Source organism: Colius striatus, chromosome 1 (genome assembly GCF_028858725.1).
Source record: "Colius striatus isolate bColStr4 chromosome 1, bColStr4.1.hap1, whole genome shotgun sequence".
In the NCBI taxonomy this organism is placed as follows: Eukaryota; Metazoa; Chordata; class Aves; order Coliiformes; family Coliidae; genus Colius; species Colius striatus.
The window spans coordinates 124,170,098-124,197,280 of NC_084759.1; the positions used below are offsets into that span (position 1 = coordinate 124,170,098).

The 27,183-nt window shown below is 47.6% G+C and overlaps 3 protein-coding genes and 1 non-coding gene across 7 annotated transcripts in view; 2 read left to right on the top strand and 2 right to left on the bottom strand.

Annotated features, from left to right (window-relative positions):
- Positions 1 to 761: 761 nt before the first annotated feature.
- On the bottom strand, positions 762 to 5,921 carry VAMP1 (vesicle associated membrane protein 1). The gene is made up of 5 exons (XM_061988761.1): positions 5,842 to 5,921; positions 5,122 to 5,251; positions 4,151 to 4,309; positions 3,880 to 3,931; positions 762 to 3,345 (listed from the first exon to the last, which is right to left on the bottom strand). Coding segments are annotated over exons 1-5 (417 nt in total). The 5' UTR covers positions 5,844 to 5,921; the 3' UTR covers positions 762 to 3,271.
- A 202-nt stretch (positions 5,922 to 6,123) lies between these two features.
- Positions 6,124 to 27,183, top strand: part of NCAPD2 (non-SMC condensin I complex subunit D2) — a 31,754-nt gene continuing 10,694 nt past the window's right edge. The window contains exons 1-23 of one of the 4 annotated variants that reach the window (XM_062005821.1): positions 6,124 to 6,503; positions 6,671 to 6,763; positions 7,326 to 9,398; positions 9,498 to 9,573; positions 9,709 to 9,767; positions 10,223 to 10,386; positions 10,872 to 11,011; positions 11,342 to 11,469; positions 11,554 to 11,677; positions 11,759 to 11,906; positions 12,940 to 13,137; positions 13,622 to 13,756; positions 14,310 to 14,394; positions 15,027 to 15,201; positions 15,466 to 15,587; positions 16,545 to 16,754; positions 18,549 to 18,723; positions 20,805 to 20,889; positions 21,044 to 21,177; positions 23,602 to 23,734; positions 25,231 to 25,315; positions 25,419 to 25,580; positions 25,810 to 26,027. In XM_062005821.1, coding sequence (XP_061861805.1) covers positions 9,275 to 9,398; positions 9,498 to 9,573; positions 9,709 to 9,767; positions 10,223 to 10,386; positions 10,872 to 11,011; positions 11,342 to 11,469; positions 11,554 to 11,677; positions 11,759 to 11,906; positions 12,940 to 13,137; positions 13,622 to 13,756; positions 14,310 to 14,394; positions 15,027 to 15,201; positions 15,466 to 15,587; positions 16,545 to 16,754; positions 18,549 to 18,723; positions 20,805 to 20,889; positions 21,044 to 21,177; positions 23,602 to 23,734; positions 25,231 to 25,315; positions 25,419 to 25,580; positions 25,810 to 26,027 — 2,880 coding nt within the window. In that variant the 5' untranslated portion in view covers positions 6,124 to 6,503; positions 6,671 to 6,763; positions 7,326 to 9,274. Of the gene's footprint in view, positions 6,764 to 7,325; positions 9,399 to 9,497; positions 9,574 to 9,708; positions 9,768 to 10,222; positions 10,387 to 10,871; positions 11,012 to 11,341; positions 11,470 to 11,553; positions 11,678 to 11,758; positions 11,907 to 12,939; positions 13,138 to 13,621; positions 13,757 to 14,309; positions 14,395 to 15,026; positions 15,202 to 15,465; positions 15,588 to 16,544; positions 16,755 to 18,548; positions 18,724 to 20,804; positions 20,890 to 21,043; positions 21,178 to 23,601; positions 23,735 to 25,230; positions 25,316 to 25,418; positions 25,581 to 25,809; positions 26,028 to 27,183 lie in introns of all 4 variants that reach the window. The other 3 variants (XM_062005810.1, XM_062005801.1, XM_062005815.1) reach the window with 3 other exon arrangements.
- Positions 8,218 to 9,072, bottom strand: MRPL51 (mitochondrial ribosomal protein L51). Its single transcript, XM_062005831.1, has 2 exons — positions 8,686 to 9,072; positions 8,218 to 8,487 (listed from the first exon to the last, which is right to left on the bottom strand). The coding sequence occupies exons 1-2, from the start codon at positions 8,939 to 8,941 to the stop codon at positions 8,291 to 8,293; spliced, it is 453 nt and encodes a 150-aa protein (XP_061861815.1). The 5' UTR covers positions 8,942 to 9,072; the 3' UTR covers positions 8,218 to 8,290.
- LOC133624746 (small nucleolar RNA U85) lies at positions 9,827 to 10,148 on the top strand. Its single transcript, XR_009818095.1, has one exon. It is a non-coding gene; the product is annotated as a small nucleolar RNA U85 (small nucleolar RNA).

Genomic DNA, 27,183 nt, shown 5'->3' on the forward strand with positions numbered 1-27,183 from the left:
CCAAAGCCTCAGCCTTGCTTGTAGCGTGCATTTAAAACCATGTTTTGCCCAGGATAACAGACTCTGCAGGAGCAGCAGAGGGTAATGCTTTAAAGCATGGCACCTCAGAAGGCAAGTTGCCAGGAGAGCGTGCAACTATTTGCAAACACACACATTGTGACTCATGAGTTGGGCACAATCCTGAGGCAACTCTCAGCAGTACGGTCAGCCCCAGCTTTGTGCTCCAGAGCAACTAGCCAGTTTTGGCAAGCCAGAACTCAAGTCTATAGGTCTGGCTAAGGACTTAAGAGACTGTAGTCAGTTTAGAAACACATCTGTTCTACAAAGAAGTTTTGCCTGTCCCTCTACATGAAGAAAGATGAGAGGTAAGAGGAAGACACAACTTGGCAGGAATTGTAGCCTGACTAGTTCATTCAGGTTGTGCAGGCCTGATCAGTGCTGAAGTTTAGACTGTACATACTGCTTTGATCCACCAGCCAGTCCAGACAACCTCCTTTCCCAGGAACTTTGAGTTAGCCTAGCTGCACTGTTTCAAATCCACCATTGGCCATACATTGTTCCAATATGATTTTGGTGACAAGTTTAAGACTGGACAAAGATTGATTGTAAAGGAACCACAAGCCACGGGGAGCACTGTTTTATACAAACGTAAGTTTGTAACAGCAGGAGCAGATAAGGACACAAGTACCTCAATTTAAAATAAGTCTACACTGGACAAAGCTTTGTCATTTCTTTTTAATGAGTTTCAAGTGTACAGTGAAACAAAACAAGGAGATACTTACCATTATTCCAGCCACGCTCCAAGACATGCTGTGTGCAGCATCCTACTCTTGGAAGCCTTTATTTGGATCTTGAACATATGTCTCAACACAAATGGAGAATTGTTTTCTGGGTTTAAGGATCTGAATATAGGTTATTGAAACCCAAAAGGTAACAGCCTAAGGAACTACAGCTACCAACAGCACACTCTCCCGTTCAGGCAACCACCTTACCACATATTACGCAGCAGTGGAAGAGCTGGCTTCAGCAGTCTCTTCCCTCCCCAGAGCTGCTGGTTCATACATCTTATTACAGACTTACCATGGAGTCTGTCCAGTACAAGTGGAACAACTATCATTGCAATGAAAAAACAGTCACTCCTTCGTGGGCCGGAACTTCAGGTGTGTGTATAGTATGGAAGTGACAAAGAGAGAGAGATGTTCCAAAACCAATCTGGTGTCCCAATCCCTCCCCACCCACTGACAGACAAGACAGACTCAGTAAGGTGGTGAATTGTGTTTCTTAGACCATTTAAAGTACACGAGCTGATTACCATAACATGCCAGAGGAGATTACACTTATGTTTATAGAAGGAAATAAACTGTACATGCACAAGTGGTTGTAATGCTGTGGACAGCAGAGTCCCCTGGTGACTTCTTTTGCCCATGCAGAGACACAAAAGGGAGCAGGAGAGGCAACATACAACATTTAAGAGAAAGAAACAGAAAAGACAGCCTAGGGGGACCTTAGCTCCCAGAGGAGCAGGAAGAATGGGGCACCAAAGGTTTGTTTAGAAGACTGCAAGAAAATTGCTGGTCTAGAGGCCTTAAGCTTGTATGCCCAGCCCCCTAAAATGATAGCAGTAAGTAGTACAAGCAGGCCCTGGCTCCTCTTCAGTAGATGCACTTCTGACCATCCAACACATCTCAGTTCCACAGGGAGTTAGGGAAGCGTTCAGGGGATGAGGGCTGCTTCACTCCAGATCTTCATCTCTGCCCTCACCCAAAGTGGAGGGGAATGGAATTGCGGGGAGATGAAATGCTGGGGCATGAAAGTGAGCATGCAAAACTTAGCCCCTCGCCAGAGGCTCTGTGGGGGAAAAGGGACTTTCCCAGCACACCCAATGAAACAAAAAGCATCTGCTCCTTGCATCTTTCATACTTAGTTCCCACCTGGGAATTCCAATGATGCTCTCCCCTGCCTCTTCACATCATTAAGTCTAGACAAATTCCAGTGTATTTTAGAACCAAGGCAGAGCTTCCTAAATTGAAGCAGTGTCCTCTTTCCAGTTTAGAATACAGGCTACAGCTCAGCCTGTAAAAAAATACAAGATGAGCAGCCCTTAGAAGACCTTGCAGAAACTGAGGAATAGGGCAGCTCATTTAACTCCAGGTTTGACAACACATTCACACAATTCACAGCTCATAATTTTTGGAGGAGAACAAACAGATTACTTACAGTAAACTGCAGAATTCCACACTGCAAGTTTACTTCCAGCAGAGACCACCTTGATCTAAAGTCAAGACAGCCCATAGCAACTAGGAGGACTTTGATAGGCAAGATCTCCAGAGATCTACGTGGCTAAACTGGGACATCTGACATCACTTTGCAATACTTACGTTCAAAGTAGTATTTTCATTTGCTTCCCTAGCTAACCATTCCAAGTATTTCCTAACTCCTGATGAAAGTTAGGGCTTTGTGGTAGCAGAAACAGAACAGGTATTGTTGATTGGGAAGCTATGTGGCTCAGTCTCATCTGAAATACCTCCAGTCTCCTCACCTCCATCTGCTACATAGTGGACTTCCATTGACATTCAACTCATTAACACAAAATACACCACTTACCATTCTACCACTACCCCAAAGTCTTCCAGAAAGCTACAAGGTAACAGCAAGCCAAAGAGTCCTGGCTTGTGTCTGCATAGATGAAAGGACCAATGGACATTCCAACAGACTCCTTACTGTTGTTCTTTTGTTCTTTCTTGCAAGAGATTTTACTCCCACACATGCCTTTTAGGTAGCAACAAAACTCCTTCCACTTAACTGGGTTTAGTCTGTTGCACTTGATTGAGGTAATCATGTAGACTCTCCTTTATAATAACTGAAATGTCTGTGTTCAGATAGCAAGCCATCTGAAAGTAAGGACAGACAGAATAAATCATTTCCTTAACTGTTCTTCTCTCCATACTAGAGAAATCTAGATTGCTACGCCTAGCTCAGATGGCTCACACAGTCACTGAACAACAAACTTTAGCCTTTATTTCAGAAGCTCACTGAAAAGCTTAAGTCACGTTGCCACTCTTTAGGCAGAGCACTAAAGAACCTCACATGCTGAAGTCCTTCATCGCTAAAGGCACTGCATTAAGGCATTCTTATTTAGCTAGAGTCCACACAGGCACTGTTTGACAAGATCACACCCAAAAATAAACCACAAAATTTTATTGCAGAAGAACGGGAGCAATAGCTACCCATTCTTCCTCTGCTTCCCTTTCCTCAGCTCAGATGACCCTTGCTAAAGCTGCAGCAGCTGTTGAAGAGTGTAACCATGTTCAGTAGAGTGCTTAAGAGTCCTGTGCAGGAGACAAACTAAAAGCAATAAAGAAATCAATGAAGCTAGGTGGAAGGGAAGGAAAGGAAAGATTCAGAGGCAAGGAGACAGGCAAGGTGAGGGGGACAGTAGGTTGCAGACTGAAGGAGCCATATTCAAGTAAAAAAGTAGACTGGAAACAAAGCAATAAGAGAAAAAAAGGAAAGAACAAGAGGGCAAGTTACACACCAAAGGTCCCCCCAGAGACTTCCAAATTCCCCACCAGAGAAAGGATTTGCCAACCCCCCTTACTCCAGGGTAAGTGCTCCTCATACTTACAGATTTAGCTGACCTGGAAGACAAAATTTCCCATTTCTATAGTGATGGCCATCCCCAGCTCCTTCTGTTATATATGTAAAGCATACCATTTCTGCAATGAGTGTGGGAGTTACAGCACCATCTCCCTTTCCCAAAGACTGACGTTAACGTTTATGCAACCAAGACACTTTAGAGCTCAAATCAAAAAGAAAGACTTTCAAGTTATCTGGAGTTGGTGTTTCTTTACCTTTGATCCTAGGCTTTTCAGTACTTACTTGCAATCACTGCCACCACAATGGCACCAATCACTCCCATCATGATCATCATCTGGAGAGAGATATTATCAAAGAACAATACTCAGAACTGATTGACAAATTCACATTTTCCCTGACAGAGAATATACGCCAGACCAGGCCTCAAAAATCTCTCCACACTGAAGGAAACCTAAGCATCCAAAACCATTACCCAGCTACCTTCTCAAAGCCCTGCAAGAGAAGGGTGACCCAACTCCTCTGATGAAGGAGACAATGGCACTAGAAGACTCACCTTGCAGTTCTTCCACCAGTACTTCCTTTTGAGTTTTGCTGCGCTGCTTTCAAATTGCGAGGCACCAGCCTGAAGAGCATCTGCCCGATCATCTAGCTCTGACAGCTTCTGGTCTCGTTCCAGCACCTTGTCTACATTTACACACATTATATCAACCACCTGTAGGAGGAAGAATAGTGGCAGCAGTTGCATTGGTAAAGAGAGTTGGAAAAGTGAGAGAAGTAACTTGGCCAATAACTAACACTGAGATACTAAACAAATGAAAGCCCTAAACAAAGGTAAAAAAGGTCAGGATAAGAAACAGCCTACAAAGCCATTGCCTACATTGAAGTAGAGAAACAAATCCTAGACCCTCTGTTTAAGTATCAGTTCAAATACACCTAAACCACGTCCTTGGCCCCCATTCTCACCTGTTTTTAAAAGCTCTCAAATCCAGGAAGCCTAAATCACCTTCCTCTTGAGACCAATCTTTCCGCTAACTCCTTAACTACAAAAATAACTTGAGCTACATGTTGCTGCCCCACTGAGGCATAAAGGCATTACTGCACGTCAGCAGCCACGCTATAGACACCGACCCTGGAAAGTCAGGCAAGGCTCCCTGTTCATCACACACCAAGTTTGCACGCAGACTGTTCCCTTGAAACAGCAGAGAGAGATCAAGAGCTGTCCTGGATGCTACACAGCTTTATTTTCATAATACTTGCACAATATAAGGTAACAAAAATCTAACTGGCCTGCTCCTTAGAAGTCATATTTGGAGTTAAGCAGCTTTTAAACACAAAGCAATCTCTTCTCCAATCTTGTCATAGGTCTGCCATCAGAATTTGATTAGCTATGCATATCTGGCATTGGCATGATAACAGTATCCACCTCCTCAGCAACAGCCGCCTGTCAAGAACACTGCTGCTGAAGAGCAGTAGAAGAGGCCAGGCAGCCTACCAGAAGCCAGCAGCGCTGGCAGAGCTACTAACCTCCTGCACTTGGGCCTGGGTCTGCTCCAGCCGGCGGTTACTGGTCAGATTGGGAGGGGGCTCGGGGGGACCCCCGCCGGGGGCTGCCCCTTCGGGAGCCCCGGGAGCAGGTTGCTGAGCTGGGTCAGACCTAAGGAGACACATCCAGGGACAAAGAGAAAGCAGTTAGTCACTCAAGAAAGAGGATCCGCCACACACACACTCCCCCAAATCCAACTGAATCCCAGTGTCTCTAGGCTGCGGCAGTGCCGGCGGCAGCCCCGACGTCCCCAACTCTCTCTGGATTCCCTGGAGCAGGAGAGCTCAGAGAGTGCCCAGTGCAAGGGCAGGCTCAGGAGGGCAGCGAGCAGGGCCAGCCCCGAGACAGAAGGCATGCGGGTGTTGCCGTGCCCGGTGCCGCGTCCTCCCGCGACGGCCGCTACCCACTTCGGCGCCGGCTGGGAGGGGGCGCGGCGGCCCGGGACCCCGCGTATCGCCCCTAGGGCAGGCCCCGCGCACCCATGCCCGCCCGTGCGCTCAGCGGGGCCCCGGGGAGCGGGACCGCCCAGGGCAGGGAGGCAGGCGGAGGGCGCGGGCAACCCTGCCTGCGGCTGCTGCAATGCGCCACTCAGCCCCACCGCCGCCGGCGGCCAGTTCGCGAACTCGGTGCTGGCCCGTCTCCTCCCCCTGCAGCCCCCGCCACGCCGCAGCCCGCCCGCGGCTGGGCAGACACCCACTCACATCGCCAGGCCGGACCAAGACCACCGGGCACGACACAAAACACAACACCCCGCAAACAGCCGACAACCCCCCCCGGGCCCCGAACTTATAGGAGAGGATGCCCCGCCCCTGGAGCGGACTACTAATCAGAAGTGTCCGCAAGGGCAACTCTCCGAGAGCAGCGACTCGGTCCCGCCTTTGTGTCTCTCCGCAGCCAATGAGCGCTCCGCGGCCCTGCCGGAGCGAGCCGCCCCGTGGAGCCGGCGATCCACCCGAGACCCGCCCCGCTGCCGGCTCTCTGCCGGGCAAGCCCCGCCCGCCCGGGGCCGCCCAATGGCCGCAGAGCCTCACCAGCCGCGGGGTGCCCGCCGGGGGTCCGGCCGCCTCCCTCCCTCCTTCCCTCCCTCTGCCCGCCAGGGGCCTTCCCCGACCCCGAGTGGGCCTGGGCGGCCACCGGGCCTCTCTCGCAGCCTGGCTCTGGACCCGCCGGCCTCCCAGCCCCGAGGCCGTCCTCCGCTTGGGTCACACAGGGCCCGAACGCGACTGTCTGTCTTGTCCGGGTTTCTCCTTCGAGCCCATCCGCCCTGGTGCCGTTACAGGTGAGGGGCCGCGGGCCGCCTGCGTAACCACCCCCCTCCCTAGTGCGTCAGTCCTCTGGTTGAGCCGCTGTCCCTGCAATTAAGGTAATGGCGTTGCTGGCCTGCTTCCACCATACAGCACCGCCTAAAAGAGGCCCTGGAGCTGTCCCCGAAGCGGCTGCCTTCCAGCCTCAGCAGCCTGAGGAGTGAGATTTGGCTCCAACAGCAGCATCCAGAACAGCTACGAATTTGGGTTTTTTCCTCTCTCAAAGCATGCCGGATCAGAAGGGAGAATTCTTCAGCTGAGGACAAAACGGGAGGCAGGAGCTAACAGGAACAAGAAGTCTCTCCCTGCAGTGTATGCGGTGAGTGCGGTGGGAAGTGACTGGTGCAAACTGACACTGAACTGCCTTTTCCTTTCATGAGATGATACAGGCAGTTAATAAAAAAAAAACCAAAACGAAGTGTTTGATCTGATAAGTTAGTAGATAACACGAGACAGATAGTTACGAGTTATAGCCAAAAGACCATGGCTATGAGGAGCTGAAGACATAATACAGGGCCAGGTAATTCATAGGTGGGACTATTGAGGGTTAAAGAGCAACATAGCCCCAGCCTCAGCAAAACAGAAGGTTTTAAAGCTGTGCCTTCAGGCAAGCTGCAAAGAGACAAATTGTGAAATAAGCTCCTGTAGCTTGGCAACCTTCCCACTGCAGCTTCAGGACTGTTCCAATAACCATTGCAAATAACTGAAGACAGCTTGTGGTACTGCTGGTCCACAGATCACTTGCCAAGTGGGTACTTAGGCCCTAGGAGGTGACAAAAAGTGCGTGTTTTTTCTCTGATGCTTTCTGACATATTTTTCAGTCAAGGATTTACCATGCCCTTGGCTTATGTATGTAATAATCCCCAGCTGCTCTCTTCCAGGTCCTTGCTCAGTCTCCATTTGGATCACAGAATCTTAAGGGTTGGAAGGGAATCCACACCACCTTCTGGCAAGAGTCCCATAGGTCTGCCACCCTCCTCCAAAAACTTAAGCTTCCTGAACAGAGACTTAGACCCAAAGGAAGTTCTTTCCATTCCTTGCTGCTTCTAACCAAGTGCTTTTCAGACAGAGTAAGAGAAGACACAGGCAGGCACCTGCTCATCTTACAGATTTTTCTTCTCAGGTATATCGTGGTCTTTGTGATGCTGAACTAGAGGAATGCTGGTGGTTTTAACTCACCATAATTTCTCCTTTAAAGGAACAGTTATGGAGAACTGTAAGCTAGAGGGTTGGGTTTGGGGTTTTTTTTTAAACAGTTAAGTGCCCGAGTTACCATTTGCAATTCCTGACTGAATTATAAACAGAAGGCTACTTCATCAGTAAATGTCATTAGTACAGGGTTAAGTCATCATCAGCTTGAAAGAGACAAATCCTGTTCTTAAGACAGGTTTTGGTGCATTTCAACTAACATTTGGATCATTCACACTTAATCACAGATAAATGGAAGGTAAGGGAGCAAGCAGCAAGATGTATTGGCAGACACTCTTAGCCCTAACTTGAAACTTTGCTATGAGGAAAAATCTAAGCTGGAGGATAAGGAAATTGTCAAACAGAGGACACGAGAACCTGAGGCTCACAGAAACCAAAAGGATGCTAGAAGCCAGGCCAAAAAATAGAGGCCAAGTCATGTTGAGTTGCAGGCTGGAAGAGATGTCTGTAAGAAGTACATCAGAAGTGCTTCAGGGCGCTGACACTGCCCTGGAGCAGCAGCAGGACCTTGGGGCTGAGCCAGAAATGCATAGCAAAGGTCACAGAAATCACTGGGAGCCCAACTGTGTGAAGGCTGGCTTTATTCTGACCGCAGCGCCATGAAACCGCGCTCCATCTGCCAAACCCAGGGCTGCTTCTAGCGATGCTTCCCAGTGCGGTTGAAGCGCCTGTACAAGTACCGGATCCTCTTGCTGAGTTTGTGGTGGTCCTCCACAAACATCCGATCCCCCACCAACTGCTTCTTGCGGATACACCTCTGCAGCTCGTTCCCCCGCCAGCCTCGCAGCCACTTGGGCCCACTGATGAGGTTCTTTGGGTGGAACTGGAAGTCACCTGAAAACAGCAGAGTAGAGCAGAGAGGATGAATCCAGGCCCCAGAAGAGTTCACAGCGCAGCCTACCTATTCTGCCCACCGCCCTCTTCCTGCTGGAGGTACTGCTCGGCGTACTGCTCCAGCCTCCCTTCCCTCCTGCCCTGAGGCCACAGTAAGGAGTGGCGGGGGAGCAGTGTGGGGTACGTGGAATGTCTTACCCAGGATTCCCACGTTGTCGTAGACCCCGAACAACGCCCGTTTTTTTGTCCACCGATCCACCTGCTTCGGCTTCTGGGGCTCCCTGATACGAATGGGCCGGGTAAGCCCCGCCAGGGGCGAGGACAGGGGCACGGGGAGGCCGGGCCTCACGGGTCCCCAGCGGGCCTCGCCGCCGCTAATGCCCCGCTCCGCCCGGAGCAGGGGCGCGGCCGGGCCCAGCAGGGCTCGTCCCACAGCCCGCACCAGCGCCGCCATTCGGGTGACCCCGCGGGCGGTCCCCGCGCCGCCGGAGCATGGAGGGGGAAGGAAGAGCGATTCCGTCGGGCCGGGCCGCCCCTCTATTCCCTGCCCGGCACCGCCCCTTCCGAGTGCTGGGGCCGCCGGAAAGCGGAAGGACGCGGGAGCTGACGTCGACGCTTTAACGGTCGAAGAGGGAACGGGAGGCGACGATTGGGCGAAGCGGCGACGCGCGGTATCGCTTCTGGGCGCTGATTGGCCGGGGCAGCGGGCGGGGCGAGCGCGCGCTGATTTGAACGCCGGGGCCTGGCTGGGGAGGCGGTGGCGGGACTGTGATCGTGCCGAGGGATCATGGCGATGGACTGGGAGTTCCACCTGCCGCTCACCCACAGCGATCTGCTGCGGAACAGCGGCCCTGGGCGCTATGTCGTGCAGGAGGTGATGTCTATCCGCGAGCTGCAGCCCGCCCTCACAGGTAAACCCACCCCCCCACCGTTCCTGACCGGTCGTGTCCTACTGCCGGTTCATGCCGGTGACTGCATCCCGACCCGTCTCTGCCTGTGTTTCCCTGCAGCCTTCCGGACTGCCTTCCGGGCGCGGGGCGCGCTGGCAGTGCTACAGCACTTCGACACCCTCTACAGTTTGCTGCAGTGAGTGCAATGCGACGGGAAAGGGGCGCGTGGCGGGGAGGGGGGCGGTCATGGAGAGGCCGGTGCTCCTGGGCGCTCCTGCCTCTCCGCGGGGGAGTTCACTTGCTGCCCTCACACACTGTGCTTGCCCTGCAGCCAATTCAAAGCTGTGGGGACTGCTGTCAAGGAGGATGCGCTAGAGCTGATGATGTGCGGTGGGTATCTGCTGTTTCCGGCTGAGACAAGAGTCATAGAGGTTGCTCTCCTTTAGCAGGTCAATGATGATATAAAGGCTAATGTGACTTGACCAGATGGGTTGCACCCTCAGCCCATTCCGGTAATACAGGTCTGTAATCTTGGTGGACAATGCTGAGCTGTGCATGTTCGCTGTAAGGGCAGGCCAACAGAAAATCCCCTTCTCCGTGTCCCTGGAAAATACATCTTTGGGATGCATCAGCTCCGAGTAAGTGTTTCTACGAGCTGGTGAGGAGCTGTGGGAACAGGATAAGACAGCACATCCAAGGTTTGGGTTGCAGGGGGCAGCCCATGTTACAGCTGGCAAGATGTGAGCACACATCTTTGGTAATCTGATGACTGCACTAAGCCTCCAGAAGAAAGGATGGCTGAAGTGCCTGGCAAAAAGTGCTCACAGCTTTCTGCCTCTCTTTAGTGGTATCCCATCATTCCAATGAACTTCCTGCCATCTTGGGTGATTCTGGACTGAGCCACGCAGACCGTGCTGCTCACCTCAACGCTCTCAAGATGAACTGCTACTTGCTGACTGGCCTTGTGGATGCCTTTGAAATGGAAGTCTGCAAGAGTGATTTAGTGGAGGTGGGTCCTGGTGAGAAGGTAGGTGAGGAGACTAGGGGGAAAAAACAGATGATAAAGTAGAAAACACGTTTACTTGCTGAACTCTGTGGCATCTACCAGGTGTTATAGCTGAGTCTATTTAAACGTGATGCCAGCAAGAACAGTGCATAATATGGAGTACTGGTATTTGAGTGAAAGTGTCCATGGAAAACAGCAAATAAAGGACAGTATGTGCCTAAACATCAGTAGGGACCAGATGCCTAGGTCTTTCTGTTCCACTCTTCAGTGTCTGGCTGGTACTTAGCGTGCCAGAATTTTCTCAAAGAGTTCATTTCTGTGGTCAAAGGTGACAGTAGTGGTCATTTGATGTGGGTATATAAGCTTCTTATACATCTTACTGTATGTTTCATAACACTGTAGAATTCAACAGTCATTTTCTTTTTTGAGGAACACTGGGTAGCGACGGTGTTTTTTATTGTTGTCAAGCTGTTGTGTAATCTTTCCAGAACAAGAAGAACCGTACCAAAACCTCTGGGTCCTTGTGGGAAGAGGACAGGGAGCCACTCTTACAGCTGCTCACGCAGCTGCTGCAGCTGGATCTCCGTCAGCTTTGGGGTGGTTTGGTGGTGGAAGAAGAGTTTATCAGGTATGCAATGGCATGGATGTAGAGTTGGGATGAGTGACGGTGGTTTTCTGGGAGGGAAGTTTTGGTATTAAATCTTCCAGTTAGGTGGTATTGGGGCCCTCTGCGGCTTACAGAATGCTGGGAGACTGAGAAAACGGTCTTGAGGCAGTGATGTGTTTAGGGACCACTTCCTGACCTCATGTAGGCTTTTTATGTTGTTTGCTCAGTTTTTTAAGGATGCTGGAGAATCTCTCTGGTTTGAGGTAAATGTTTGACTAGCGCAGTGAGCTAGAATGATTGTTGGTGCAAGTCATGGTAGTGAGGTTGACTGACTCTCTTCTGCGGCTTTAGCTTAATGACAGGAAGTTGCTACCGTGTCCTGGAGAATTCAAGTATCGGTCTTCAGAGGTACCGGGCCACACGGGAGGCTGTGACACATCTACTTGCAGCAGCTCTGCTTCGCTATGATCACATGTTCAGTGAGTTCCTGCTCTCCTGCCTTCTTCCTGAAGCGGTTCCCAGTGGCTTTCCCTAACCCCTTCCTTTCTTCTTGCCTGTGAAAGGTGCCACTCTGAAGATCACGCAGATGCTACAGCACTTTGAACATGTGGCTCCTGTATTTGCGCAGGCTGTGAGCCTCTGGGCTACAGAATATGGTCTGAAAAGCCTCGTGGGTGAATTGCTAAGGTGAGAAAAATACCTTGAGGCTTCTCCTTCTATGCCTAGCAACTTGAGGCACCCTGTTCCTCGTTTCATCTTTTCATGCAGGGAAATCAGTCAGAAATGTCCGCAGGATGTGACTCGTGATGCTTCTGGAATGAAAGGCTATGCTACCTTTATAACTGAACTGTCTGAACAGATTCCAGCTCTGGTGCTGTCCAACATGAGCGTTCTCCTGCGCCACTTGGACGGGGAGGTACACTTTCACAATGTTACCTGGCCACGGAAGTTGAATGCTGGAGGTGCTGCTGTCTATTTTTTCTGTCTATGAATAGAACCTTTTTCACAGAAATCAGGTAGCCAAAACCTGCCCTTTAGATTAGAATCTTGGAATTGTTGCAGTTGGAAAAGGCTTTTAAGGTGATGGAGTCCAACCACTAACCTCACACTGCCAGGCCTGTTGCTAAACTAAACCCGATCCCTCAGCACCTCAGCTACATAGCTTTTAAATATCTCCAGGGATGGTGACTCCTCCGCCTCCCTGGGCAGCCTGTTTCCCTTGGTGAAAAAGTTCTTCCTAGTGTCCAGTCTAAACCTCCCCTGGTACCACTTGAACCCATTTCCTCATGTCCTGTCATTCATTACTGGAGAGAAAGAGACTGAGCCCTACCTCACTACAGCTCTCTTTCAGGTAGTTGAAGAGAGTGATCATGTCTCCCCTCAGCCTCTTCAGGCTAAACATCCCCAGCTCCCTCAGCCTCTCCTTTATGACCGTTCTCCAGACCCTTCACCAGCTTTGTTGCCTGTCTCTGGACACACTCCAGCACTTCAATGTCCTTCTTGTAGTGACTGGCCTTTACCTAGAGGTTCTACCTAAGGTTCTGCCCTTACCTAAAAGAAGCGAAGGAAATAGAGGCCATGACATCTAATGTCCGGTTGTCACTCAGATATCAAAGAATGGGAGACTGCTTAGTGGCCTGGGAACCCAGCTCTTGTCCCTTGTTATTAATGAGTTAAATTAATGAGTTTGTCATTGTGTTACCTTTTCCTAAACTGCCCTTCAAAGCTGTGTGTCTCCTATCAGTTTTTGGCTTCTGTGGGCCTAGCTGGATAGCAGAGTTGGATTGCTCTGTCTTATAGGCACAGCAGCGTTCACCCAAGGTTAATATGAAGCTCGTAATGGAGAAATTCACTTAAGGCTGGAGCTTGGGACTTGATATGCCAAGAGGAAAGACTTTTAAGTCATGTCTCTTTGTCTGTCCCTCATCCAACAACTCTTCTGTTTGCAGAGTTACATGATGCGAAATGCCGTTCTGACGGCCATGGCAGAAGTGCTGCTGCAGGTGCTGAACGGCGACCAGCTGGAGGAAGCTGCACGTGGGACTCGGGACCAGTTCCTGAACATGCTGCAGGCCCACGTCTGTGACATCAACAGCTTTGTGCGCAGCCGTGTGCTGCAGCTCTTCACACGCATCGTCCAGCGCAAGGTCAGTCTCTGCTGGGGAAACAGCCTTGTCTTGGTCATCTCTTCCCCTCTTGCGTTTTCTAAGGGAATAGAAATTTTACCAGAGAAAGGGATTGTCCTTATGTGTTCTAGTGTTTGGAGTTCCTTTTTCCCAAGAGGCCAAAGATCCTAGGGGCGAGGCAACTGGGGAACAGAAATGAAATGCTGCTTTTAATTAGCAGGACAAACGAGAAGGAAGAGCACAGTACGCAAGCTCCTTTTGGACACTGGCATGGGAAGACACCCTTGGTAGATGTACTAAAACTCATCTCGACCCTGGATAACCTAACCTAAGTCTTTGCTTTCCACAAAGGTTGGACCAGAAGTTATCCAGAGATTCCTTCAGACCAAGGCTTTTCTATAAATCTGTAATTTGTGTCTTTTGCTACGTTAATATGTCTGCAGCAAAATAACTTGAATCTCTAGGCCTTCTTGATGACTTTGTCTATGTTCTCCTTGTGTGCTAGGTCCTGCCTTTGGCTCATTTTCAGTCTGTGGTGTCTCTTGCTGTTGGGCGTCTCAAGGACAAATCTGTGGTGGTAGTTAAAAACGCGATCCAGCTCCTGTCTGCATTTTTGTCCAACAATCCCTTCTCCTGCAAGGTAATTCTGGCTACTATGGTGGAAATGCTGGATGTCTGTTTGCAGGCTGAATATCTGCAGCGTTTTATAGCCAAGGCAGCAGCCTTTCAGTGTCTTGTGGGAGGCAGCCTTTGACTCTGCAAAGGAGAGCTTTCTGGTTTACCCAGGTTTATATCTCCCTTCCTTGGGCTCTCCCCTTGCTTGATGTAATTGGTAAGTATTCTGAAGGCCAGGAGGGATGTGTTCAATTGCGGAAAAACCTGCAGTAGTTTGGTTTGAATCCACTGTGAGGTTTCTTTCTTTAGGATCAGACTTAGTCTTGTACAACATTCTACACAGAGGTGCAGCTCTTTGTATTTAGTTGCACCTTCTCCTCGGCTTCCAAGCCTCAGATTGGCAGGGATTAGCGGTTCCCATTCTAGGATGTGTCTACTATTCATTCCAGTTTCATACAATAGGGTTATCTGAGGGGGTTGACAACTTAAAGCAGAGTGTGAGAGAGAAAGGAGAATTCTAGAATTTCAGAAAAGAAGGAGGATAAGTAACGTGCTTTTTCTCTTCCTGGCGTCTTCAGCTAAACTGTACTGACTTGGCTGAGCCACTGAAAAAAGAGGTGCAGAAGCTGCAAGAAATGAGAGACCGTAGCAGATCCACAGCAGGTAATTTCCTTTCTTCCTCTTTGTACTTTCCAGGGTGTGCAGGGGTTTATTTTCCCTCATCTTGAATTTGCTCCCAGGCTCTAGTAGTTTTTGTCTCAGATCTTACTCATGCGAGGCGATGAAGCCAGATAACTGGGATTAAACTCACAACAGGTTTTTATACAGTGGTATAATAAAAAGACCATCTCAATATCCATATCTAGATCAACAGCCCATTAGGCTAAATATCCTGTTTTCAGTGTAAGAACTGAAAATACCTATGAATGTTCTCCCATGTTTCCATATTCAACCAGTCAAGGACTGTTTGAGGCATAATTTTGGTCAGATACTAATTTAAACTTGATCAGCCTTGGACCTGGTGCTGCCAACAAAACAATAAATATCAAATGATGATTCTCTCTTGGCCATTATGTTTGAGTTTGTTTTGTTTTTCCACGGTGTTTTCTTTATGCAAAGAGTTCTTGTCTATTCTTACTTCATGCTGGATGGGATCAGCAATGAGGATGGTGGCTACCTGAGGGGAAAGAAAGAAAAGAATTCCTAAATTTCAAATGAGTTTCTTTCCCTATTTAAGGTGTCATTTAAGTCTCCATATTTTTCATTCCCTCTGCTTGTTTTTTTTTTTCCAATAGCTCCCGTGATCACCCCAGAGGAAGAATGGGAAGCAATGCTGCCAGAAGTGAAAGCTGCCATACAGCAGCTCTTTCAACCACCGCAGGAAGGCGAAGAGGAGGTGCTGGAAGTTAAGGAAACAGTGGAGAGTACATTGGAGCAAATCAGTGGCCTGCTGAGGAAGCTGGATTACAAGTAAGAAGGCTTTGTAGTTTGAGGGAGTATTTATCCCAAGGTATGTGTTGGGCTCTTGTTCTCTGTACAAGAAAGGTTTGAGCTCCAGGTTAGAGGGTTGATTAATTAACATCACTCTATAGGAAGAGATTGACATGGGCATCCAGCTTAAGATGCTGGCAGAAGCTGTTTTCCCAGGTGTTACAGGCACAGCTGGATGGATTCTCTTATGTTCTGCCCTAAAGGGTTGCTCATGTTCTTCTCTTGGGCAATGTCATTGTCCAGGAGCGCAGCTCGCCTTACACAGAAGGCCCTGTGTCGCTTCCAGGGGAAGGAGCCCTTCAGTGGCACCACGGAGGAGAACGAAGAGGCAGCAATCCTGAGTGTTCTGGAGAGACTTTACACAGGTAACTACTTCAAATCACCCATCTCTTCTCTAAGTCCAAGCTGATGCCAGAGCTCGATCAAAACCCTCTAGAATACCCTGTCCCTCCTTCTGACCTCTCAGTCTATGTGTACGTGACAGCTCACAGAGCTGCACTGCTTCTATGTCACTTGCTCATCTAGTGGCCTGGTATTGTGGCTAGATCACAATGGTTCTGTTATTTCATTTCTGCTTGGAACAGTTCCTTGTTCACAATAGAAGTGCATTTGTGATGCTTTAACTTAAATAATATCTACTGAGGGGAGTGAGGCCAGTGTTGTCTACTCACAGCCTCCTGTCCAATCTGAGTTTGTCAGGAGTTCTGCTTCCTGAACAGGTGGTGGCACATAATGCTTACACTCAGCAACATTGACTGAGTATCTGGTTAGAGTGAAGTCTTGCTTATCTGGGGCTTGAGCCTTTGGGCATATTTTTAAAACTTCACATACTTGGTGTTTGGCTAGGAAACTTTATTCTGAAACAGTCTCCTTGAGCTCATTTCTGTCTTGTCCAAGATTCTTAACTTTGTCAACTCTCCACACTTGCAAAACCTTTGCTAGGGAGTATTAGTGTTTGCCTTCTCCCTACTTTGCCCTGATTCCCTTTTGAGGCCTCATCCATCTTTGGGAAGCTGTCAAGTTCATATTAACTACTTCAGCATTGTAATGGTGTTTACTCTAACTGGACCATGCCTTTCTCAGCCTCTGTATTAAGCTGACGTTTCTGTGCCATGTCATATTGTAATACTGGAACTTGCTCTACAGCACGCTGAAATTGTTGTCTTTGTAGTCAAGTCTTACAGCAGAATTTGGATTTTTGTCTCCTGGCTATTGGAAGGTGTCCATATAGAGTGGAGAGAGAAAGATTTAAATACCCTGAACTGTGCCTGTTTCTCTTGTGCTTTGAATACTGCTCACAAACAAGTGTTGATGCTGTGCAGGGCCATGCCCAGATGAGAACAGTGAGGATCCTCCAGCTATCAACGGTAGTCTTAAGACTGATGAAGTTGTACCAGAAGAGCAGCTTCAAACAGGACTGGTCAAACAGGAGATGTTGGTGCAATACCTGCAAGATGCTTACAATTTCTCATTGAAGATCACAGAAGCCCTGAGTCTCATCAGCAAGTTGATGTACGAAAACTGTGTCTCAGGTGTGTGAAATAGCTATGAGGCCCTTTCTCTCCTTGTTTTTTTCTGCCTTGCTGGAGAGGAGCTGTGGGAGTGGTGGGACTCCAGGGGAAGGGGAAAAGGTTGGAGGAGCTACTCGTTACTAAGCAGATGTCAGAGGTGCTTCCAGGGTGTCAGGAAAACAGACAACATCTAAATAGGTGCTGTGAAGGGGTTGTGTTAGGGAATGAACAGGCTTTTTAGGAATCAGTTTTTTAAATATCAAGGTTGAAAATTTAAGACCCAGCTGACCAAAATGATTCAATTTGTGGAAGCTCATCCTGTGGGAGAGGATGCACACTGATCGTCTCAGACAAAGTTCTCCCAAAGTAAGCATGGCCAGTGAAGCTGGATTCTGTTACCTGCTCAGTGCTTCAGGTGTTGCTCTGGATATATGAGAGGAACTGAGCAGCTTGTCTCATCCAACTCACCATTCCTTAGCTGAAAGTGATCTCAGTCAAGTGCTATGGCCTGATCCTCTTTAGGGCTGTAGTGAAAGGTGGTGGTGAGTAGGCCTTTGAGTTAATTCAGCTATTCATATTTAATATTGAAACTACTACTGTAACCATTTAGACTTGTTAAGTGCCTATCATGAAACAGCATGGGGCTAAATCCAGCCAAAGGGGCTGGGGCATAGAGGGGCAGAGCTCCCTCCTCTCCATCCTCCCTGGCACATCCACTTGCCAACCACCCACATGGTTCTGTGGTACAGCTGGTTCTGGGGTACAGCTGGGGCTGGGCATTGCAGTGCCTTGGCTTTATGCAAGCACTTCTAAGCCTTCATCTGCATCAAGAGCTCATAGCTTACCCATGATGAGCATGTGGGCTTCCATACTGAGGTTTGGATATTGTTACTTGTTTGCACACACCAAAGTGAGCTCTTGACTTCAGTGTCTTTACAGGTCATTTGAAGTTCAAAGCTTAGAGGATACCTCTCAGCTAACACAAAACCACCTGAGTTTTGGTTTATGTTTTCTTTATGACTGGACAGATTTTACTAACTTTCCACCTTCCTGTTGTCTGATGGTGTAGTATAAAGAAAGCAAGTTGAGTGTCTGGACAGCTGTGTCAATTTGAGACGGTGTCTCTGTTTGGAGACAGTGTGGGAAGATTTAGTTTTACTTTATCTGTTGTAAATATGTCTCTTCTAGTGTGATTGGAGGCAAGGAAAGCGTCTGGGCTTGTCTGATGGGGGATGTCTATTCAGATTTATAAGTTGGGGCTTATACTGTTGTAAGCTCCCACTTAATCAGAGGCCAGACTCTGAACCAGCCCCTCTAGTCGTTACTGTGTCTCTCTTGTGAATGCTTTCCAAATGAATGTTTTTTTCTTGTCTTATGGGCAGTATATTTCAGGAGTAGACAAGCTGGAATCAAATACATTATTTCTTACCCCATTTATACATCAAATAGTTCCTGTGGTTACATTGCTGCACTGGGACTGTGATTCAGCTGTTTTTGTCTGCTGTAACCACAAGATTTTTTTTTTTTCCCAAAACCATTATTTCCTAGTATAAAATGTTGTTCTTTCTCAAACATCTCAAACTGTCTCTGCTAAATGCATCACATTAGATTTAGCCCTGATGTTGTTAACCCATGTCCGTTTCCTTCAGGACATCTGCATCTCTCTACTAGTGACCCCATTCTGATTTGAGCCCTCTGCAGACAGTAGCAGTGATCTTAGATGCTGATAGATCAGTAGCCTGTGGATTTGTGTTAATGGCCTCCAATGGGGATTAGGAAAGAACTGCACTAACAAAACTGTTGTTCCCTCTGCAGTGGTGCAGGAGGCCATTGATTTCTTTGTGACAGTCTCCAAATTTGGTGTGCCCCAGGCACTGCTTGGAGTCCGAAGGATGCTTCCCCTCATATGGTCAAAAGAACCTGGTATTAAGGAGGCCGTGCTGAACGCCTACAGGCAGCTCTACCTGAGCCCCAGCAGGGATTCTGAGAGGTATGACCCTTCCTGATCAGAAGCATTCTTAATTCTCTGCCCCCATCACACCCCCTTTCCCTATTTCTTCTTTTGGGGAGGCGTTTGGAACAGGGTATGGACAGGAAGAGGAAAATTAATGTGGCAGAAGCTGCATGTGAGACCTACAGAAGGAGAAGCTGAGAGTTATTTTGAATTAAACTGTTACCAGACACTGAGGCTTAATGTTCTCGTAAATTTCATTCTCGTATAAAGTACTGCAGCAGTTGATCTGGGTACCCTCTCTACATGATAGGGAACGAGAGGTTTCAGTTACAAATGTTCATCCTGTCATCAGAATCCTTCATTGGCAACAATTTGGGGTTTTTTTTATAGCTATTTCAACCCCTTTGGGTGTCAGCTGATACGGAGTTGTGTTATGTCAGACTTATGGAGTCATCCTGCGTTCAAAAGTCTTGCATACTTCATCCTCTGTGAACAAAGTTGTTGCCCAGTGTCTGTTTCTCCTGTTTTGGGTTTCTTGTGGCTGTAGTCATGCCTTCTGTTGGGATAATATGAGGAATGTTGTACAGTGTGGGCTAAAGTTGAAACTGTCCTGCTGTTACCACAGCTCAGGATTTTCCTGCAGAGTCACATGTGCTGTGGCCTTATCTGAGTGTAGCATTCTGTTTCTCATGTACACAACGCATTCCTTAGTATTTACTGTTCTTCTTACTGTCAGTTGTGTCCTTGATTTTTCAGTTTACACTCTTTATCCTACAGATTGCACAAGGTTTGTTATTGTTTGGGTGCTTTCACACATATTTCTGTTTGTGTTTCATTCAGACTGATTTTAAATCTTTTTGTAACAAATACCTGCAGGTGGCAGATGAGAGAATGTCAACAGAGTCTTTGCCGATCCTTATTGAGGATTTGGGGGTGGGAGCTGGGTACTGCTTGCATCCTTGTTTCTTCCACACTTAGGAGGGAGTTGTGTCTTCTCTCTACTGTGACACTTACTCTTTTTTCTTAGCATTTTCCCACATGTAAATCTTGTTGGATACACATGCACTAAGATAAGTGTGATCCCTGGTGAGATGCACCATTTCTCACCCTCATTTGTAGCATCAGGGCAATAAAAAGCACTCACTGCTGCTTATTTCTTCTTGATGGTATTGCCTGGAGATGACTCTTCTGCATTTTGAGCTCTGGACTTCATTGTTCCTAGAGAGATTTGCAGTTTCTTACGCTTTAGGGAATAGTACTTTGACTTGTGGTTGAGAGCATACTGGGAAGAGGCTGGTAGGTTCCTCTTGTCTTTGAATGCTGGGAGGAGCAGCAGTGCACAAGGCAGTGTACTTGAGCCTGTGTCATGCCCACTGGCACTTAAGCTGGGTGATCTTTGGAAAAATCTCATGGCTGGAGGCTGGTGTTCACAATGGAGACAGAGCTGTCCTGTAAACCTTATTCGAATAAAGGGAGAGTCCACTGGGGAATTCCCCCATGAGGTCTCTCAACTGGCTGGAGGGCACAGCCTCCCTTTATTCTATCTTCCCTCCTCTTTTCCCCATTGGCTGAGGTACTCCAAAAGTACAGACTTCCCCGTCTGCCTATTACATGTCGCTCTAATACATAACTCCCCCCTCCAGTCTTACATTGTAGGTCTCATTATCTATGCTGCCCAGGGTGGAGAAGTTAATATGTATACACCTATTAATCATGTGTGTTAGACTCAACCTAACTTCAAGAACGCTAGAGGTCAAAAGTATCTACTTTGTCGATGTTTTGTCTCACCTACCCCCTGTTGTTGAATAGGTCTTCAAACCCCTCTGCCACATTGTATTGTTTTGCAAATTTCTGCCGCTTCCCCGACATTGTATGTTTCTGCAAAGCCCATATGAGGCCTGCTAAACCACCTAGCTTCAAAGCTCAACTGAGGCCTGCTAAGCTACATTGTTCACCTCTTCATTTGTAAAGACACCCTGATCCATTTTTCCTACCAGTGCAGATCAGTTCTGTTATCTATTTGATGTCCAGAGGGCTCTGAATAGGAGAGTAATTGTGGTGGGTCCTTTTTCTTTAGCTATTTATTTGTTTGTTTGTTTATTTCCCTCTTTTCCAAGGGCCAAGGCCCAGGGCTTGGTGCATTCTCTCTCTCTCATCATGGTGGATGCATCACTGGGAACCATACAGTGCTTAGAAGAAATAGTGAGTACTTGCCTTACCTGGGTTTAAATTGTTATTTGTGATCTTTGATGACTGTTTACATTAAAATGGTAGTCACTGCAGTCAATGTATTTGCTGGTTAAAAGCCCATCCTCCTCTTCCTCCCCGTCCTTGTTTCATTGCATTTCTTTTCCAGCTCTCAGAGTTTGTGCAGAAAGATGAAATAAAGCCTGCTGTGATCCAGCTGCTTTGGGAGCAATTCACGGAGAAGTCCTCATGCTCTCCCCTCGAACGCCGCACTGCTGTGATGCTGCTGGGGATGATGGCACGGTGAGCCCAGGGCCTGGGTTCCTCCTGCCTACGCCCATGGAGGGATGGGCGGGTTGTCAGTTTGTATCAAAGACCTGTGGGCATCCCCGCTGCAGAATGGTTTGTTCTGCAGCTTCAGAAATATCAACCCAGTCTCATGGGGTACCGAAGCCTTGAATCAAACATAGTTGTGTGGCGTCCCACCAGCATGGTCTCTGAATATGACAACCTTACTGTCTTTGTGTTCTGAATGTCCGTCCCTTCTCAGAGCTTACGCTGTCACAGCTCTACAGTTTTACCTGTGTTTGGACAAGAGCAGTGAGAAGCTGCTGAGTAGAGATGTCTGGAGCCTGTACCACACAGAGGAAGTGAATCCACTTCTCTTTCTGGAGGCAAAAGAAGAGTGTAACTGTGAGGTTTTCATTTCCTCGGTTTCCCAGCCCAGCAACCCTTTGGCATTTAGCTTACCTGCAGATTTCTTCTTGCTTTTCCTACTTCAGTCCTTCATCAGTCCGAAATAGGCTTGCATAATGATGATCAGAAGGTTCTTTGCTCTAGACTTGGAGCCATTTCAGGATCTTACAGACAGTTTGCAATTGGAGTTTTAGATATTCCTTCCAAAGTTTTTCTACCATCTCATCCCATGTGCTTGTGGCAGAATGGTAGACATCATCTCAAAATTAAGATTCTTCCCTAAAATTGAGGGATTTAAAGAAAACTGTAGGTTTCTGGGGTATTCCCTGGAGAGTCTAGGTATGTGATGTGTGAAAAGAACAGCATTGCCTTCTTCACAAATCCACTAAGGAAGACGATGTTGCTTTTGTTCTCTAGATAGATGCCTATTAGAAACTTTTCAGATTCTCTTTTTAAGTAAGTTAGATTCTGGTTTGGTCGTCTACACCCAATTAATTTTTTATTCCTCAGATTCAGCCTGGTCTCCTTTTCACAGGTAGAGAAAAGGAGTGTGGGCATGGGGTTTGGGTTTTTTGTTTCCCACAGTAGGGGAGAAAGTGAGACATGTCACCAGTACTGAGAAAGTGTGGTCTGGATAATCAGGTAGTGAGGTGGATTGTTAACTGGTTGAAGGGAAGAAGGCAGAGAGTGGTGATCAATGGGGCAGGGTCTAGTTGGAGGCCTGTATCTAATGGAGTCCCTCAGGGGTCAGTGCTGGGACTGGTACTATTCAATATATTCATTAATGATCTTGATGAGGGAACAGAGGGCACTGTCAGCAAGTTTACTGATGAGACTAAACTGGAGGGAGTGGCTGACACACCAGAAGGCTGTGCTGCCATTCAGTGAGACCTGGACAGGCTGGAGAGTCGGGCGGGGAGAAATCTAATGAAATTCAACAAGGGCAAGTGTAGAGTCTTGCATCTGGGAAAGAAGAACCCCATGTACCAGTACAGGCTGGGGAATGAACTCTTAGAGAGTAGTGCAGGGGAAAAGGACCTGGGAGTCCTGGTGGACAGCAGGATGAGCATGAGCCAGCAATGTGCCCTCATGGCCAAGAAGGCCAGTGGCATCCTGGGGTGGATCAGAAGGTGTTTGGGCAGTGAGTCAAGAGAGGTTCTCCTCCCCCTCTACTCTGCCCTTGTGAGACTGCATCTGGGATACTGTGTCCAGTTCTGGGTCCCTCAGTTCAAGAAGGACAGGGAGGTGCTGGAGAGAGTTCAGTGCAAAGCCACCACGATAATGAAAGGAGTGGGGCATCTTCCTTATGATGAAAGGCAGAGGGAGCTGAGGCTTGGAGGAGACTGAGGGATGATTTCATTAATGTTTGCAAATATGTAAAGGTTAAGTGTCAGGAGAATGGAGCCAGGCTCTTATCAATGATGGCCAACGATAGGACAAGGGGCAGTGGGTATAAACTGGAACACAAGAGGTTCCAAAGAAATACAAGGAGGAATTTCTTCACTGTGAGGGTGACAAAGCACTGGCACAGGCTGCCCATGTGGGTTGTTGAGTCTCCTTTTCTGGAGACATTCAGAACCCACCTGGACAAGTTCCTGTGTGACCTGCTCTAGGTGGTCCTGCTCTGGCAGAGGGGTTGGACTGGATCATCTTTCGAGATCCTTTCCAGTCCTTGAGATTCTGTGAGTTGTTGGACTTTTTGCAACATTTTTCTTTGTCTGAACCTTTTAAGTTCTGCTCTTTTCTGATAAGAAAGATGAGTAAATAATCTCTTTACCAGGGGAGCGTGCCCACTGTTGTTAACTTTGGAGAATCTCATTTTTTAGTGGAGTGTGGATTATACTGGCTTCTGTGCAGTATTGCTTGCTGCTCTTATAGCTATATGTCTTGAGTCATTGGGTAGATTTTATTTTTCCCCTTATTACTCAAGCCACAGATTTCCACAAGGCACAAGGATTATTTCTTTTAGTTAGCCTTCTGTAAACTTTCAGCAGCAACTGGGGTAAAACCTCCATCCCTTCCATTCCACAGAGGAAAGCCAGAGATCATAGGTAGCAACTTGGACATCTTGGTGACAGCGGGGCTGTCTGAGAAGGTATGTGAAGACTATCGCCTGGCTCAAGAAGTATGCAGTGCCATCTCCAAACTTGCCAGTAGCCCTAAGGTAAGACTTAGTTTGTTCTTGAGGTTATCCAGAAACTAGGAAGGGGGGCGAAATGGTTTATATTGAGAAGACAGAGAAGTGATTTAAATTTTTTACCAATTTGGAAATGGAGCAGGTTGAGACCATTCAGCAGCACTGTCTGAAAGCTTAGCACACATCAGTGAACATGTCATGAAAGAATTTTCATTAGGCAACTGGATGAATTCAATTAATAAAGAGTTCAGTGCACAGGAAAATCTGTTTTCCTTTCAGCTCTCATCCTCAGACTCCCAATTCTAAACTGATTTGTGTTTCCTCAACCATGAAGCCCTTTCCTCTACTAATGTTTTCTGGTGTTATGATTCTTTTGCCCTCCTTATTAACTGACATTTGGGAACTGTCAGCTGTACAGCTGAATGGAAAACCATGAAAGGTTTAAAAACCTGTCCACGTTGTACTTGCAACATGGCTTCTTTGTCTGGGGAACAGCTTACACTTTTTTTATGCGCTTGCCAAAAAAAAATCTCTTTCTTTTTTTTGACTCAATCATTTAGGGCATTTTGGTTCAGGAGTTCCAGCATAAAAGCAGCGCTCCTTCACACAGCACTGCTCTTCTGTGTTTGCCCCTTCCACTTGGGGACATTACTATAGGACCTGAATTAACGTTTATCACAACATTCTTAAATGTTCTGAAGACAGTTGTAATTCAATTTTAAGTTGACTTAACTCTTCAGTTGAGTTTGTATGTGAAAAGGGACTGAACTGTAGATATTTGAGTGACTTTGATAGCTCTTCCTCCCCCTGGCCCTAGAAATTCAGTAGACAGTATGATTGTAGTAAATTGAGAAGTTTTGTTCCCAGCTACTGAAAGCTGGTAAATCCTCAAGCAGTAGCTTGTTTCAGTCAAGTGTATTTTGATCAAGCAGCCACAGATATGCTGGGATATCTTGGGCATTGTCATACTTGTTTTAGTCATTCTCTGGGTTATCTTATTCCCAACCTGGGACTGCAACAGCCTAAGAGTGAGCTGGTGTTGGATCCAGAGCTATCCTGTAGTTATTTCTAGTAATGATATTTTGCTTTTAAAACCTTGTGGTTCTGGAGGACCCCCGGGAAAGGGCATCTAGCTGACTTACTGTTCATAACTCTGAAGGTGCTCTAAAAGTTTTCCTCTTCATTCCTTGTGGATAATGACTAAATAATGATTGATGTAAAAAGAGTTATTTTGATTTAAGGTGAAGTAGTAACATTTTCTGAGTTAGTCTGGGATCATAATTTGGCCAAGCTTTAAATCCACCCAGTGCTGCCACCATGCCTTCAAAAGTGACAGTAATGTCCCTGCCATGTGTTTAGTTGCAGTTCAGCAGTACCAGACATCCCTGCCATGGGCCTAGCATGTGCACACAGCATTGTGTGATTGCATTGATTAGCATTGTGCACACAGCAAGGTTAAGTACCAGAAAAAGCACAGGGGGATCTCTTACCCGGGAGGAGTAACTCATCTGTTCTCTCTGCAGCCAGCACTGGGGAAGAGCAATCCACCTTTTCGGCTGCCACAGAACCACATGCTCTTTAGTTGCCTGAGTGAGACTGTGAGTAAAGGTGAGCTCAAGTCAACAGTAGGTTTGTGGGAGATGGAGCTGGGCTGTGAGACCACCTGTGCTGTCACTGGTACATTTGGTACATTACTCCCTCTTCTCATCAGGCTTTGCCCAGCCAAGTGGTCACTGGATCCCCTTCATGGAGGCAGCAGTAAAGCTCATCTACCAACTAGCGGAAGGGGCAGAGGAGATATGCGCTCACATCCTGCAGGCATGCAGTCAGCAAGCTCTGGAGAAGCTGCAGGAGTCTGATGAGCAAAAAGCTGGTGAGGAAAAAAGATTGTGAAGGAAATCTGTACTAGTGGTTTCTAATGCTGAGATTGGGTGGCCCGGCAGGAGGAGAACAGAGCTGAGAGGCTAGTGGAGGTGTTGGAGCAGAAGGGTGTGAGTACTGTGGAGGAGTGTGTGGAATGTGGAGATGAGTGAGACTTGCCAGTAACTGATGGGGGAAGAGACCTAGATCAACACTGAACCATTGTAATTTTTCTCCACTAGATCCAGGGGCTTCTCCCAGCAGAGTCTCTGATGGTGCTTGCAGTCTCCCCACGTTCCTGCTGATGCACCTGGTGTCCCTCGTGGGACAGGTGGCCCTGCAGGAGGTGGTGTATTTGGAAGTGTCAGTGAGTGCAGAGCTCCGCAGACGCCGCATCCTTGGGGATGAGCAGAAGGCCAAGAAGCATTCTGATAACAGCACAAAGAAGCAGAGACCCCGGGTGAGAAACAAAGTTGCCTTTTTGTCTTCTGGGCAGTACTTCTAGAGTCTCAGCTACTGGTGCAGCAAACTTGTGGAGGATCCAGTCCCAAGGGTGCACGAGGCCCAAGATACCGCACGCTTTAGGAATGGAAATGGACGTACGTTGGTCAGGATTGACAGGGAGAGCTGAGGTCCTTCAGCGACCCTGTTCAATAAAGCTCTCACACTGCTTTTGGGTTTTGAAGAGGAAGGGGGGAAGGAATGAAAGGTGAAGTCCTGGCCGTGCTTATCTTCCCGCTTCAGGCAAACATTTCATTTCCTCTCATTGCCTCTGTTCTTACTGGTACAATCTTTTGCAATTGCTGCTAGTGGTGAAGAACACCCATTTGTGCCCTGAGTTTTGCAAAAGGGCTTCTGAAGCCTTGCTCCCTAGAATCTGATAGTCCTATCCTCTCTCAGGTGGTACTGATGAAAGTTTAATAGTAGCCTTCTTAAGGGAAACTGTGTGAGAGAAATACCCTGTTTGGTTAGGTCTACCTCACATCATTTTCTACAGTGTAGTGAGGCTGACTTTCTTCGGTGAGAATAGAGAAAAATGTTGTTTGTCCCCAGGTATCCAGTCTCTATTAGATGCCTATACTGTGATGTCCAGATAAATTTGTAGCTAACTTCCTGATCCACCCTGCTTATTGGTGTCACTATCATTTCCTACACAGCAGGAGGGTACTATGAGGTTTTCCAAGAATCAGTAGTTGGAGGCAGATTTGGTCCCCATGGAATGCCCATGTCTCTCTTCTTCCTTGTGTTGCTTTTGCCTTGCCATAAGGTTGCCCATAATCTTGCTTACAAAGCCAGTAATTCAAAAGCCACTTTGAACTTCTTGCTTTTAGGATTTGCATGTCACTTAAGTTGTGCTGGGCTCGGGCATTGATGTCAGATACACCCTATGTCTGCGTCGTCTTCAGTAGCTTAGGTTTTGTTTTCATTGGTGTTCTGTGGCACATGGACCATCAAATTCTAGACTACTCTTCACAGCTTTAGCTCTTGGGGAAAGGTGGTTTATAAAACTATTTCAATCTGTTGTTCTCAGCTCTAGTCATGATGCTGGTAACATGTATGCACCTCTCACATCAGAGAAGAGTGCTTCCTGAAGGCAAGGGTTACTGCTGCCTGTC

What these genes read in the sequence shown, in the direction of transcription:
- VAMP1 (XM_061988761.1), bottom strand. An exon ending in CCCAGGCCCAAGTGCAGGAG is followed by an intron (nt 4,310 to 5,121) that starts GTTAGTAGCTCT and finishes TTCCTCCTACAG; the next exon opens with GTGGTTGATATAATGTGTGT. An exon ending in ACTGGTGGAAGAACTGCAAG is followed by an intron (nt 3,932 to 4,150) that starts GTGAGTCTTCTA and finishes ATCTCTCTCCAG; the next exon opens with ATGATGATCATGATGGGAGT.
- MRPL51 (XM_062005831.1), bottom strand. Translation starts at nt 8,941, where the DNA reads ATGGCGGCGCTGGTGCGGGCTGTGGGACGAGCCCTGCTGGGCCCGGCC. An exon ending in CGACAACGTGGGAATCCTGG is followed by an intron (nt 8,488 to 8,685) that starts GTAAGACATTCC and finishes TGCTGTTTTCAG; the next exon opens with GTGACTTCCAGTTCCACCCA.